Source organism: Lagenorhynchus albirostris, chromosome 20 (assembly GCF_949774975.1).
Source record: "Lagenorhynchus albirostris chromosome 20, mLagAlb1.1, whole genome shotgun sequence".
Classification (NCBI taxonomy): Eukaryota; Metazoa; Chordata; class Mammalia; order Artiodactyla; family Delphinidae; genus Lagenorhynchus; species Lagenorhynchus albirostris.
This window is the reverse complement of record NC_083114.1, coordinates 12,296,961-12,310,277: the sequence shown is the minus strand read 5'-3', so window position 1 is coordinate 12,310,277 and position 13,317 is coordinate 12,296,961. Positions and strand designations below refer to the sequence as shown.

The window sequence follows — 13,317 nt, the reverse complement described above, 5'->3', positions numbered from 1 at the left end:
GGGAGCAGGAGTTGGGGGTTAGCCTGCCCATCCTGCAGAGGGGAAAGCAGAGATAATAAGACTCTGAGGGTCCAGCTTGTCACGGCTAGAGCTGGTGGGAGCCAGTCCTGGCTTCTAATTCCCTTTTCTTCCTGTCGTATCTCCTTCTTATGATGATTTCTCTGGAAGCTTTTTAATTTCATTTTGTTTTATTTTATTTCCTATCGTTTATGGTCTAGTTGGTTATGCAGGGTTTGGAAATGTGAAAAGTTGGAACTCCAAAACCCTCTCCTAAGTTCTTAAGTACTGTGCTGCAAGTACTTAAGAATGCTGGGGGTGGGGAAGAAAGGCACTGCTTTCAGCAGGTGGGATCAGTCAGGAAACCGTACTCAGCATCTTCAGCATCTCCAGAATGCGAGACCCTGCACACAGCCCGGGGCCCCGGGGCCACCAAAAGGCAGCCAGAGAAGAAAATTAAGCACCAGGAATGACAGAAATGGAGCCCATTCAGCCCCTTCATCCTTATTTCTTTCTAAAAAGTTGAGGTATAGGGCTTCCCTGGTGGCGCAGTGGTTGAGAGTCCGCCTGCCGATGCAGGGGACACGGGTTCGTGCCCCGGCCTGGGAGGATCCCACATGCCGCGGAGCGGCTGGGCCCGTGAGCCATGGCCGCTGAGCCTGCGCGTCCGGAGCCTGTGCTCTGCGGCGGGAGAGGCCACAACAGTGAGAGGCCCGGGTACCGCAAAAAAAAAAAAAAAAAAAATTTGAGGTATGATTTACATACCATGAAATTCACCCTTTTAAAGTGTACGGTTCAGTGGGGTTTAGTATATTCACAGAGCTGTGCCATCGCCACTGCATAGTTCCAGAACATTCTTATCACCTCCAAAAGGAGCCCCGGGCCCACGAGCAGACCCTCCCTGCCCCTTCTCCTTCTGCCCCCGCCCCCAGGCAACCGCTCATCTGCTTTCTGTCTTGGATTTGCCTATTCTGGACATTTCGTATAAATGGAATCATGTAATAGGTGGCCTTTTGTTTCTGGCTGTTGTCATTTAGCATGTGTTTGAGGTCCATCCATGTTGTAGCATGTATCAGCACTTCATCCCTTTTTACGGCTGAATAATATTCCACTGTGTGGAGGGACCGTGTTGATTATCCATCCCTCGGTTGATGGCTGTTGTGATAATGTGTCTCGTTCCTTTTGGTTTGGTTTTCCTGGGAAGCTCTTCATAGCGGCCAGCTGTATGCGTTTCTCTAGCTTGGCTACTTGGAAAGCAAGAGAAAGCAGGGCCGAACGTGGCAGGGTGGCTGGGGAACTGGTGTAGTGGGAGATGCAGACAAGGGGAGTGTGTAGGTTTGGGAGAAACTCTGTGCCAGAGGGAGGGCTTAAACCTGGCCCCAGAGCCATCTGCTGTTACAGGGGATTTTTTCCTGTTGTTGATTATTAACCGATGGTTACGATCCTGACGGTAGATCCCCGGGGCTAGAACTGGTGCTTATTTGAGATGCCAGGAATGTTTTCAAAGACACGTAAACAGCCCTGGACCCTCGCTTCTCTCTTTCCACTTGGAAACCTGATCACCATTTTATGAGTTATAATAATAATGGTCTACATTTGTATAGGACTTTATATTTTATTGCACAGCCATTATGTTTAAATCCTCAGAACATTATCACCCCCATCTTTGCAGAGGAAGGAACTGGGACACAGAGAGGTGAGGTAACTTAACCAAGGTCACACAGGGGGGTAGCAAGTAGAGACAAACTTGAACGCAGGAATCTCTTGATTCTTAATATAGGTCCTTTTCATAGACATGTGGGAGAGATGATAGCTGCAATGACTTCACATGGTCTGGGGCAGAGACACTGGGGCTGGAGGCAAGGACCCTGGAGGCCTGGGTGCTGTACGTGGGGTCTTTGCCTGGAGGTCTGCCCAGTTCCCTGTGAACAGCCCCATCTGGGTGAATCTTCCCCCGGCTTTCTCAGCTTCCTCTCCCGGCTCTTTGATCATTTCCTCCTGAGATTTACGTTTGGCTAAAGCCAGATAGGACCTCTCCCGGCCCCCCTGAGCCCTCCCAGCTGGGGAGAGAATCCCCGAGTAGAGAACCTCAGTGCCAGGCAGCTCTGGGGCAGAGGGAAGCTGAGTGGGCTGCGCCTCCAGGACCCCAGAGGCGGGAGGCTCTTCTGACCTGCTCATTCACACCTGCTCTTACCATGCTTCTCTTTTAGCTGAGTGTGTAATCTCCCTGCTTCCCTCCTCTGCCTCTGTCACCAGCCCCTCTTCTTCTGGGACCCTGCGGCCTTAGAGCTGCCTGTGGGCTGGCTTGGCTCGAGAGGCAGTCTTCAACCTTAGTGCCATGATCCATGTCAAGATCACTGTGGGTTACAAGAAAGTCATTACAAATAAGAGGGAGGTTACCATTTCTGCTAATAATTTACCTTTTGCTTATAATAAATTAGAGCAGATTCAAGGTTATCTCTGGAGATAATCATGTCACTTTCACCACTCGGTAAGTGTGATGTTTTTGGCTGAGAAAGGGCTAGAATTGCATTGAGCACCATGTTCTTACTCTGTCTTATCTTAGCACCAGCTGGTGGCTAGGCTGGGCCTGGCTGTCCCTGGGAGGGCGGCTCACACGCAGATGTCATTGGTTGTGAGGTCTGGGGCAGGGCGAGGTTGAGCCCAGCTGACCATAGCAGGGGTAGTGAGGCGGAAGCAGGGATTTCATCCTTTTGGGTTTTGGTCTTCCAGTTACAAAGCCAAGGCTAGAACATGGGACTTGGGCAGTGTATTTGTTTCCTAGGGCTGCTCTAACCAAGTACTAGAAACCAGGCAGCTTAAAACAGCAGACATTTATTGCCTCAGTTCTGGAGGTGAGAAGTCCAAAATCAAGCTGTCGGTATGGCCATGCTCCTCTTGAAGGCGCCAGGGAAGAGTCTCCCTTGCCTCTTGTAGCTTCCGATGGTGGCCTGCAATCCTTGGCCTTCCTTGGTGCTCCAGGTGCATCATTCCAACCTCTGCCCCTGTTGTCACATGGCATTCTCCCTGTGTGTCTGTGTCTTCAGGTGGCCACCTTCTCCTCTTATAAGGACACTAGTCATATTGAATTAAGGGGTCACCTTAATGACCATATCTTAATTTGGGTACATCTACGAAGACCCTATTTCCAAACGAGGTCACATTCACAGGTAGGTGAAGACTTCAAAATATCTTGGGACTTCCCTGGCGGTCCGGTTGTTAAGACTCTGTGCTTCCAACACAGGGGGCGCGGGTTTGATCCCCGGTCAGGGAGCTAAGATCCCAAATGCCGCACAGCGCAGCTAAAAAAAAAAAAAAAAAAAAAAAAAGACTTCAAAATATCTTTAAGGCAGTTCATGATTCAATCCATAACAGGCAGTCAGCTCTTAAATAAGTACCTTTGGCTCCTAGGAGGGAGGGCTGAAGTCCAGAGTAGGGTTTGGTGCCGTGTGGCCCATCCCCTCCCGTAAAGCCATTCCAAGCTATCTAGGTACCAAGGCAGGGTAGTTTCTGATTTGCGGCCGTCGGTGTGCATGTGCTCTGGGTTCTGATCTTTTTGAGGGCAGTGGTCATGCCTTCTGCCCAGCCTGGTGTCCCCTCTGGAGTCTTGGACAGGGCCCTGGAGCTAGCAGGAGGCCGGTAGCCACTCGTGCTCCTTCCTGCTCCAGCACCTTCCGGGCTCCAAGCATCCTTTGGGAAATCATTCTGGCAGATGCCCCGTGCTCCCATGTGATAGCCCTCACCAGCTCCTGGAGACTGGTCCAGGGAGAACAGACTGGCTCAGGGGAGAGAGGCTTAGTCCACGAAGGACTGGGTACGAGGGCCCTTTGCCTGGGACTCAGGGACCTTGGTCATAATCTCAGCTGCTCTGGTCCTGCGGGCGTGGACATCTTCCACCTTATGGAGAGAACCGGACAGTGTGACTGTGTATATGAGGGTCCCCTGACCACTGATATGAAAAATCTGCTGCCATTGCCCTGCTCTAGGGTTTGTGTTCCCAGAGAGCCAAGGCGGCTACTGGTCAAGTTTGCCCACAAGCCATCTCCAGGGGAGTAAGCCAGAGGTCCTCAGCTAACCCCACACAGTCCTGTAGACTCTGGGTGGGGGCTTGCCTCCCCTCCCTTCCCTGCATGGTTTTCCCTTCCAGGCTCCCAGACCCACCCAGGAACTGCCCTGCCCGTCCTCACCTCAGGGGACCTGAGGGTGATGCTCCCTTCTCTGAGCACCTTTCCTCCCTTCCTTTTCCATCATCGTGAGTCTCGGGCTGCAGACCCATTGAGGAGGAACAGTGCCTGCTTGGAAAGGGTCGAGTGGCTAAGGGAAGCAAGCTTGCTTCCACCCAGCTCTGTGGGATCCACAGGCAGGTGAGGGCCAGAGCAGCCGGACGTTACCCACAATGGTAACCTCCAAGGCCATATATGCGAGGGGAGGCTGGTGGCTCTGACTGCGAAGTAGAAGGAGCTGCGTCCGTTCCTTTGTGTGTGACCACGTGTGTGCGCACGTCTTGAGTGTTGAGTCTTGACCCTTTGGTTCTTGTGTTAGTTACAGTCTGGATCAGGAGGGAGGGGACCCCACTCTCCAGTCATCGGAGTGAGTCCAAGGTCCAGGAATAAGGGAGGAGGGAGGCAGATGGAGGTGCAGAAAGGGGGATTGGCAGGGTTGAGGTTAGTGGGGTCACGTGGATCCTTCCACCAAGCCAGACGGTCACGCAGCCTCCTTACCTGGCTCCCTGGAGGACAGGTGGCAGGGACAGGCAGGGGCTGTACCCGGGTAGCTGGGCCTGCCTGGGCTGAGGGGAGCCAAGCTGGGGTGGTGTCTGAGCCCCAGGGCCAGGGTTTCCTCCGGAAAGACGGTTCCCTCTGTAGGGAACATGGCTTTTCTCACGAAGGGGGGCTTGGGGTTGGAGCTGTCACCCCCACTGGCAGGACGTAGGCTGGAACAAAGTACAGAAGCATTCTCTCCAGGTGGCAGTGGGGGTCCTTCGGTCATTTAAGTGGGACCAGGTTGGGGACTGACTCTTGGCTACTTCTGGGTGGGGCTCCGGAGAAGCAAACAGTCGCAAAATTGGGGGCTTTGTGGCTCAGCCTGGTCTTCTTAGGCTCTTAATTCTGTTATCCTTGCCTCTCCCTCCCGTCCCAGGATAGAGCCAGGGCACGTCCTGGACACCAGAGTCCCTCGTCTGGAGTCTCCCCCAGGTTCTGCCCAGCTGGCCCTGTGCGTGACCATCGCTCTGAAGGCTTTTCCGTGGCACACATTCTCCCTACTGATTGGACTGTACACTAGCACTCCCTGGTCACCAGCAAGGGCCAGATGGGAAGTGGGGAGTGTGTGAGAGCCGCGGACTTGTCGCAGTCGTGTTGTCATGGTGACGCAACTCTGTTTAGCTGCCTCTCCACGGTCCTAGCCCACATGGACTAAAATAAGTTTCACCTGCGGCATACACAGCAGGCAGCCCCGTCTTCCCAAAGTCTGACCAGGGCGCGCGTGTGTGTGTGTGCGCGCGCGTGTGTGTGTGTGTGTGTGTGTGTGTGTGTGTGTGTGTGTTTAGGGACAAAGCGGTCCCCCCAGGGAGGAGGAACTGAAAACGTTTACCCCTCTCCCCTTCTTTTCCTTCCCAGTCCTATATCTCTTTAGACCTGTGGTTCTCAGACCTCAGCATCACAATCACCTGGAGAGATTGTTAAAACACAGATTCCTGGGCCCCATCACCCGGGAGTCTGGTGTGCACCTGAGAATGTGCATTTCTAACAAGTGTCTGGGTGATGCTGTGGTGCAGAAACCACACTGGGAGTAGCCCTGCCTAAGATTTGAGCACATTCTGGCAAAGAAACGCACTGGCTCTATTTTCTGCATGTGTTAGACTGTGTCCTTAAGCCCAGCTGCTGTTAGAGGAGAGAGGGGAGGGGCAGACAGGCCCCCACTCACCTCTTCTGTGTTCTGTGGCCTAACAGGAAGCAGGAGCTGGCCAACAGCTCGGATGTGACCCTCCCAGACCGGCCGCTGTCCCCTCCTCTCACTGCGCCTCCCACCATGAAGGTAAGAGGCTTCCGGCTGGTAAGTGGGGAGGGGAAGTGCGCGGGGGCAAAGTGCTGTTGCTTTGGCCCCTGGCCTGGCTGCTTCTGTCCCCATGGGGGCCTTGGAATGTCTCCACACCTCTGAAGGCAGCGTCCACTTGAGATTACCAGTGTAGGAGGAAAGTGTGATTGTGAGATTCGGGGGTGTCAAGGGGCAGTGAGGAAACAGACTGGGGCTGAAAGGGGTGGGCGGGATGCTTGGTCATTAGCGAGAGGCCTTGTGGAGCTGTAGGTTCCGGCACAAGGGGCCCAGGCGGGAGTAAGTGGGGACACTCAGAATGCAGCTGGGAGCCTTACGGGGCTACTGCCCAGAAGGGCTGCCTGGGGCTGGGGGTGGGGAAGGAGGGGTCCTGTGGGCTGGGACCCTCCTGGGACTTGAATGGCACTTGTGTGCTGCTCTACCTGCCTCTGACTGGCCTCCTGGGCTGGCCCTGTCACCCTAATCTCTGTGGGAGAGTTGCCTTGGAGGTTCTGGGAGCCAGTCATTCCTTCCCTATTAGCACTTCATTCACACGTCTCTCTCCTGGGAGACTACATCCCAGGACCCTGAGGGGGCTGCCTCCTCCCTACACCGAGCTCTCCCCCTTTACTGTTCAGTCTTCCTGGCAGGGTGGCCACATGGGCCTGAGCTGGCCCTCAGGGAGGACTTTGGTTCAGCCAGTAATCCTGCCTAGGCAGCAATGCACCTCCCTCACACTTTGCCAGGTGAGGACTAGGTCTGAAGACGTCACTTGAGTCATCTGAGGTCCTGGGGTTCTGCTACAAGGTGACTCACAGGGAAATAATTAGGTATCTCTTTCCTGGGAGTCCCTGTTGTGCCCCCTCTTCCCTGACCTAATCTGTTGCAAAGTGATACCCTCAAAGGAGGTAGATAAGAGCCATCTTCCCATTATCATCCCACATTGAATGCCCATCCCACACAGAACTGAGGGGGAATATCACAGAATGGCAGTCAGAGCCTGTCCTGGTTGAATTAGGAATGCAGGAGTGGGTAGGGTGCAGGGCTGACCTAGAAGACAGCTCTGCTTTCCTCCTGGTGGGGTACCCAGGGGCATTGAAAGCCAGACCACCTTCATCAGCCTAGTCACAGTGCTGGCATCCGAGTCAGGTGCTGGGGTGGCTTGTTTGCACAGGGTATTACTGAGACATGTCGCCATTCTGAGTTTTAGTTCCTTGGTCTGCAGAGTTGGGTGTGGGATGCTTGTCTTTTGCTCATGGATGGCGGGAGTTTGCAGGGACGAATTCTGAAAGTCTCCTAGGAGGAGTCACTGAGTTCTCTTGGCAGGCTTTACTTATGTGCTCATTTAATTTACCCAACACCCAATATTTATTTGAATGTTGTGTTAGTCAGGACTCTCGGTGGCAAGTGACAGAAACATAACTCGCTTTGGCTTAAGCATAAAAGAAAATTTATTGCCTTCGTAATGGCAAGTATAGACTCCAGGCACGGCTGCATCCACGAAATCCGTCTCTCACCATTTCTATTCTGTGTTTCATCCTTTGTCAAGCTCTGGCTCTGTGGTGGCAGATGGGGACAGTAGCTCCTACTTGCTAAGTAACTCCAGTGGAAAGAAGAGTATCATTTTTCCCCCAGTAGTTCTAACAAAAGTCCCAGGGAGGAAGCTCATTGGCTGGGCTTAGGTCACATGTCTATCTCAGAGATGGAAGGCTCTGATTGGCCAGACCTGGGTCTCTTGCCCACCATGTAAACCAGCGGTCCCCAACTTTTTTGGCACCAGGCACCGGTTTCGTAGAAGCCAATTTTTCCACAGACTGGCGGTGGGGTGGTGGTGGTGGTGGAATGGTTTCGGGATGATTCAAGCGCATTTCATTTATTGCGAACTTTATTTCTATTATTATTACATTGTAATATATAATGAAATAATTATACAACTCACCATAATGCTGACAGGAGGTGGAGCTCAGGTGGTAATGCGAGCGATGGAAAGCAGCTGTAAATACAGATGAAGCTTCGCCCGCCACTCACCTCCTGTTGTGTGGTCCGATTCCGAACAGGCTGCGGACCGGTACCGGTCCATGGCCCGGGGGCTGGGGACCCCTGGTCTAAACTGTAAGAACGGATAATGGGGGAGGGGTGGCGGTTTAAAGGAAAATTGAAGATGCTACGATGAGAGGAAGAGGAAACGGATGCAGTGCAGGCAAGACCAACAGCTTTCTGCTACACGTGCTGACCAGGTGCCAGGTCTAGTGCTGAGCACTGGGCCCCTGGTAGCGACAAGGCAGTGTGATCCCTGTCCTATTGGAGTTTGTCATCCAGCTATGGAGACAAAAGTTGAAAAAATAATTTCGAGAATGAGGGATGGCCAGTTAGGTGTGATGAATGCTCCAAAGGAGAAGCACAGCATAGCTCAGACAATATAAGGTCTGTGGAGGGGAGATCTCATCGAGCCTTGGAGAGGGTCAGGGAGGGCTTTGAGGAAGTAGTGCTTAAGCTGAACCCTGAGAGTGGAGTAGGACTTAGTGAAGCAGAAGTGCAGTCAAGGTGGAGGAGAGTGTTCTAGATGCTTATCACTCAGAGTGAGGCCAAGAGACCAGCTGCACCTGCCTCATCGGGGAGCTCCTTAGAAATGCAGACTCTCAGGCCTCACCGCAGACCACTGAATCAGGATCTGCATTTTACCAACGTTCCCTAGTGATTCACATGTACATTACAGCTCCAGAAGCACTGCTGTAGGCTCCGTCCTCCCTGAGGCAGGAGAGAAATTTATTCTCGAGGGACAAGAATGGCTAGAGGAGGGAGATGCAAGAGGGAAGAGATATGGGACATATGTATATGTATAACTGATTCACTTTGTTATGAAGCAGAAACTAACACACCATTGTAAAGCAATTATACTCCAATAAAGACGTAAAAAAAAAAAAAAGAAGAATGGCTAGAGCACTCACAGTTAGGGACCAAGAGGCAGACCCTTGGAAGTTTTGCCTAAGATTTTGGGCTTTATCCTAACTAGGGGCATCGAAGTCATTGAAGATTTTAGTCAGAGGAGTAAGGTGACAGGACTTTTGCAAAGTCACCCTGGCTCGTATGGAGGATGTGTGGGATGGAACGGAGTGGAAGTGGGATGAGTGGGGAGGCCACTGCAGGAGTCCAGTGGGAGAGGACTGACTCTGAAGGGCCTGTGACCTCCTGGAAGTGGTCAGATCTCAGAGATCTCCCAGGAGGTGGATTGGTGAGATATGAGGATTTGGGGAGAGGTAGGAAGCAAGAATGGTCCCAGGTTTGGATCAACCGGGTAAACGATACAGCCATTCTCTGAGAGGGGGTGACCCAGGGGGGAGGATGAGGCTTTAAGTTCTAAGTGCTGAGTTGGACATGCTTGAGGCATCAATGGGGGTGTCATTGAGCAGCCGGGTACTTGGGGGCCAGGCTCAGAAGAAGGGTGTGACTGGAGATAAAAATCTGGAGTCATTTTTGTAGAGATGGGAATTGAAGCTGGGGGTGGAGGGGTGGGTGGGTTGGTGAACTCTCCAGGGAGAGGATGGAGTGGGAAGATGGGAGATTCCGGGGGTGGCCTCCCAGGGAAAGGCTGGTGTGGACGAGGCTGGGGACATGGTGAGAGGGATGGGCAGATGTGTCAACTACGGTGGAGAGGCCACATGTGGAGCTCGCGGTGGCCTCTGGGTTTAGTGTCCTGGTGGCTACCTAAAGCTACGATGCTCATTTACCTCTCCCCAGCCTGCTCAGCACAGAGGGAGCAGCCGTGTCGGGACTGCATTTACCAAGTCATGTTGTTAGGCCCACGCGTCCCTGCGTTGAGTTCAGGGCAGCGACTGCGTCCTGTTCTTTGGGTTCCTAGTTCTGGTCGATGTTTATGGTGTGTTGACCATTCTGGAATCCAGGTTGGAGGAGCAGGTACTTCCCTTCCACTCCTCTGGTTTTGTCTGAATCTCCTATCCCCCCAGACCCTCTTTCTCCAGGTAATACTCTTCTAAATTAAGCCAGAATACAGGGACTTCCCTGGTCGTCCAGTGGTTAATCTCCGCGCTTCCACTGCAGAGGCCACAGTTTCGATCCCTGGTCGGGGAAGTTCGCATGCTGCACGGGGCGGCCAAAAAAAAAGCCTGAATACATGTGTTCTTCAAGGTGTGGACTGAAGCCCCCTCCTTCCCTATCACTTTCACCTGTGGAGTCACCTGTGCAGGTCTGGGCTCCTGCCTGCGATGTCCTCTCCAGGGTGGGATTAGGCCTCTGCTTTGCTGATACCTCCCAACTTCCCCAGGTTATTACTGCACATCGAGGTCTGAGACACTGAGGGTGGAGGTTGGAATCTCTCCAGGGTCACTGGCCCTGGAGTTCCACCAGCCCTCCCTCCCTCCCAGCATCTGGGCAGTGGAGGAGGGTCTCACTTGGTTCCCTTGGCAGTGCAGGCTCGGGTTAGGGGTGTCAGTGAAACCCCTTTGGTATTGAGTAGCTCGGGAGTCACAAAATGTCAGGGATGGGGGATCCATTTCCTTTTTAGGGAAGCTGGAGGCCAGGAGGTGGGAAATGACTTGGCCAAGGTCCCATTGAAGATAGGTGTGTTCCTCCTGTAGTCATAGAGTAAGTTCAGTTCTAAGACCCAAACCATTTTGGATAAGATGCTCTCATCCCACCCCACACACCAGGGACAACCTCCTCTAGTTGCTTCCCCCATTGGGAAGGGACTGCTGGAGCAGAAGCTGGCCTCCAGCCCGAGAAGCGCCCCCCACTCCCCAGGCCCCTGCCCCCCACTGGCATGCCTGCTGCAACTGGTCCTTTGCGCCCCCTTCTCCACCTCGTTGTGTTTGTGGTTTTCAAGGGAATTTTTTTTTTCTCGCTAATATGAACCTGAGGAAGAGCCACCAAAGAGACGCCGAGCAGATGGGCAGAATGAGGGCCCGGTTCCCAACCAGAATTCAAGCTGTGGATGGTGCAGGGTGGGCTGGGAGAGGGGTTTGGGGCTGTCTCCTTGGGGATGCTGTGAATTGTTTCCCCACATCTTTTATGATCTGGTTTTCATGCCCAAATGGGTCACCAGGCACCAAGGAGAGCGGGTGTGTGCCCAGCTTTGCGCTAGGCCCCGTGTGGTCAAACTGAGGCTGCCGTCCTCATCCCTCAAAGAACCTGCTGTCTTTGGGGGGCCTTAACCGAGCAGAAGAAACCATATGGCTGAGCATGTGACGAGCTGCAGTGTGTCATCTCAGTGGGGGGGGGGGGGGAGGAGTGAGGATGGCTTCATGGGGAGGTGGGTGGGGGAGTTGGAAGGGACCCTAGTGGCAAGCACGGGGGTTGAGTGACCCCCTGGGACCGACCATACAACAGCCTTTTGGGCGTGAAGGGGTTGGGATTGACCCTCCTGATTCTTTTCCAGCTCACAGTAGGTGCACGGGGCGTTCTGTCGAAGGTGGCGATGCTGGGACTTGGTGTGTCCTTGATCTGAATTGTCACACTCGTCTCTGGAGCCCCACCAGGGCTGGGCTGGCCCGGTCAGCTGGGAGGTGACCCTTTCTCAGCCTTCTCCATCCCTCTTGGTGCCAGTCTGAGGACAGCCTCCTCCACCCCAGACCTTCTCCTTTCCCGAAGAGAACAGGGAGGGCTGGGGTGCCCGCTGTGGGGGGAGCAGAGAGTCTCATGCCTGCTTTGCCCCCTTGGTCCTTTGCTCTCCATCACTCACCGATGCCCTCGAAACCCTCAGTGATGGGTCAGGCAGGTGCAAAGTCCCCACATGTTGGGGAAGAAAGTGGAGGTCAGAGGTGCCTTCTCTGCACTCCCTTCATTCCCTTTGGACAGAGCTGTGCTGGGTCTCGGCCTCCTACCCTCCCAGGCTCCCAAACTGCCCACCAGCCACTTTCTGGCCTGGGTGGGGAGGCGCTGGGGTTTCCTTTCCAGCTTGTAGCACTGCCCCAGGCCCGATGCCATCTCTTACTTTGCCTGTGGTTCCTGTCCCCTGTCTTCTGTTCTCACCGGGAAAAGAGATCACCCACCTGCCTCTGTCAGGGTTGAGTGAGGGGGTGTCAGCCCCTGCCACATCTACCAAGTTTGTATGGACGAGATGAGGAGGCGTTTGTGGGAAGGATGTTGGGACCCCTCTTGGGCAGAGGCAAGAAGGGCTCAAGGACACCAGCAAGGGGGTTTGGTTTCCCTTCTTCAAGAAAGCTCTGCAGTTGGGGGCATGACAGTTGGGACAAGCGTTTGTTGTGGCCCGTGACCACCGCTGCAGGAGGTTTAGCTGGCTTTCCTGTTGGCGCTCCTAGGAGAGCTGTCTCTGGTCCCCACGCAGACCCTATTTATGTCGCTGGTCCAGATGCTATCTCCTCAGGAACCACTTCCCAGGAGGCCTCTGATTTCATACAGCCCAGTGGACAGGGGAGCCCAAGGGCAGTGCAGATGCGAGGGGAGCTTAATCTGGCTCTGCATCTGTTGGGGGGCACCTTGGTGGCTTAGAGAGCTGGGAGATGTCTGTGTGTGCGCCACCTGCATGAACCCACCCCTCTATTGTACCTGATTTTGTTCATTGTTGTTTTTTGTTTGTTTGTTTGTTTTTTTGCGGTATGCGGGCCTCTCACTGTTGTAGTCTCTCCCGTTGCGGAGCACAGGCTCCGGACGCGCAGGCTCAGCGGCCATGGCTCACGGGCCCAGCCGCTCCGCGGCATGTGGGATCTTCCCAGACCGGGGCACGAACCTGTGTCCCCTGCATCTGTTCATTGTTTTAAGGCCAACTAGCCTACACTTCTTGCAAATTACTTTAGGTGTAACCGGATTTTAAAAATTTACGTACATTGAAATGCATAAATCTTGACTGTGTACTTTTATTAATGGATACACCCATGGGACCCATACTCTGATTCAGATAGAGGACCTTTCTCTTCCCCCAGAATGTTCCACTATGTCCCTTCCTAGTCAATCCCAACCCCCTTCCCTCGGGAAGCAACCAGTATTCTGATTTTTTTTTCCACTGTAAATTAGTTTTGCCTGTTCTAGAACTGAATTTAAAAGGAGTCACGGGGACTTCCCTGGTGGTCCAGTGGTTAAGACTCTGTTTCCAGTGAGGGAGGCACGAGTTTGATCCCTGGTCAGGGAACTAGATTAAAAAAAAAAGATAAAAGGAATCACATAATCTGTACTTGTTTGTGTCCAGCTCAGCATAATATCTGTGAGATTCACCCATGATGTAGAGTGTATGAGTAGTTTGTTCCTTTTTATGCCCACTGTATGAATACAACACAGTTTGTTTATTTTCCTCCTGTTGAGTGACATTTGGCTTGT

The 13,317-nt window shown here is 53.3% G+C and overlaps 1 protein-coding gene across 1 annotated transcript in view; it reads left to right on the top strand.

The window, feature by feature from the left end:
- The window catches only part of RAP1GAP2 (RAP1 GTPase activating protein 2), a 143,665-nt gene that overhangs the window by 33,096 nt on the left and 97,252 nt on the right, over positions 1-13,317 (top strand). The window contains exon 2 of the mRNA XM_060133818.1: positions 5,949-6,033. Within this exon, the coding sequence (XP_059989801.1) occupies positions 5,949-6,033 (85 nt within the window). The remainder of the gene's footprint in view (positions 1-5,948; positions 6,034-13,317) is intronic.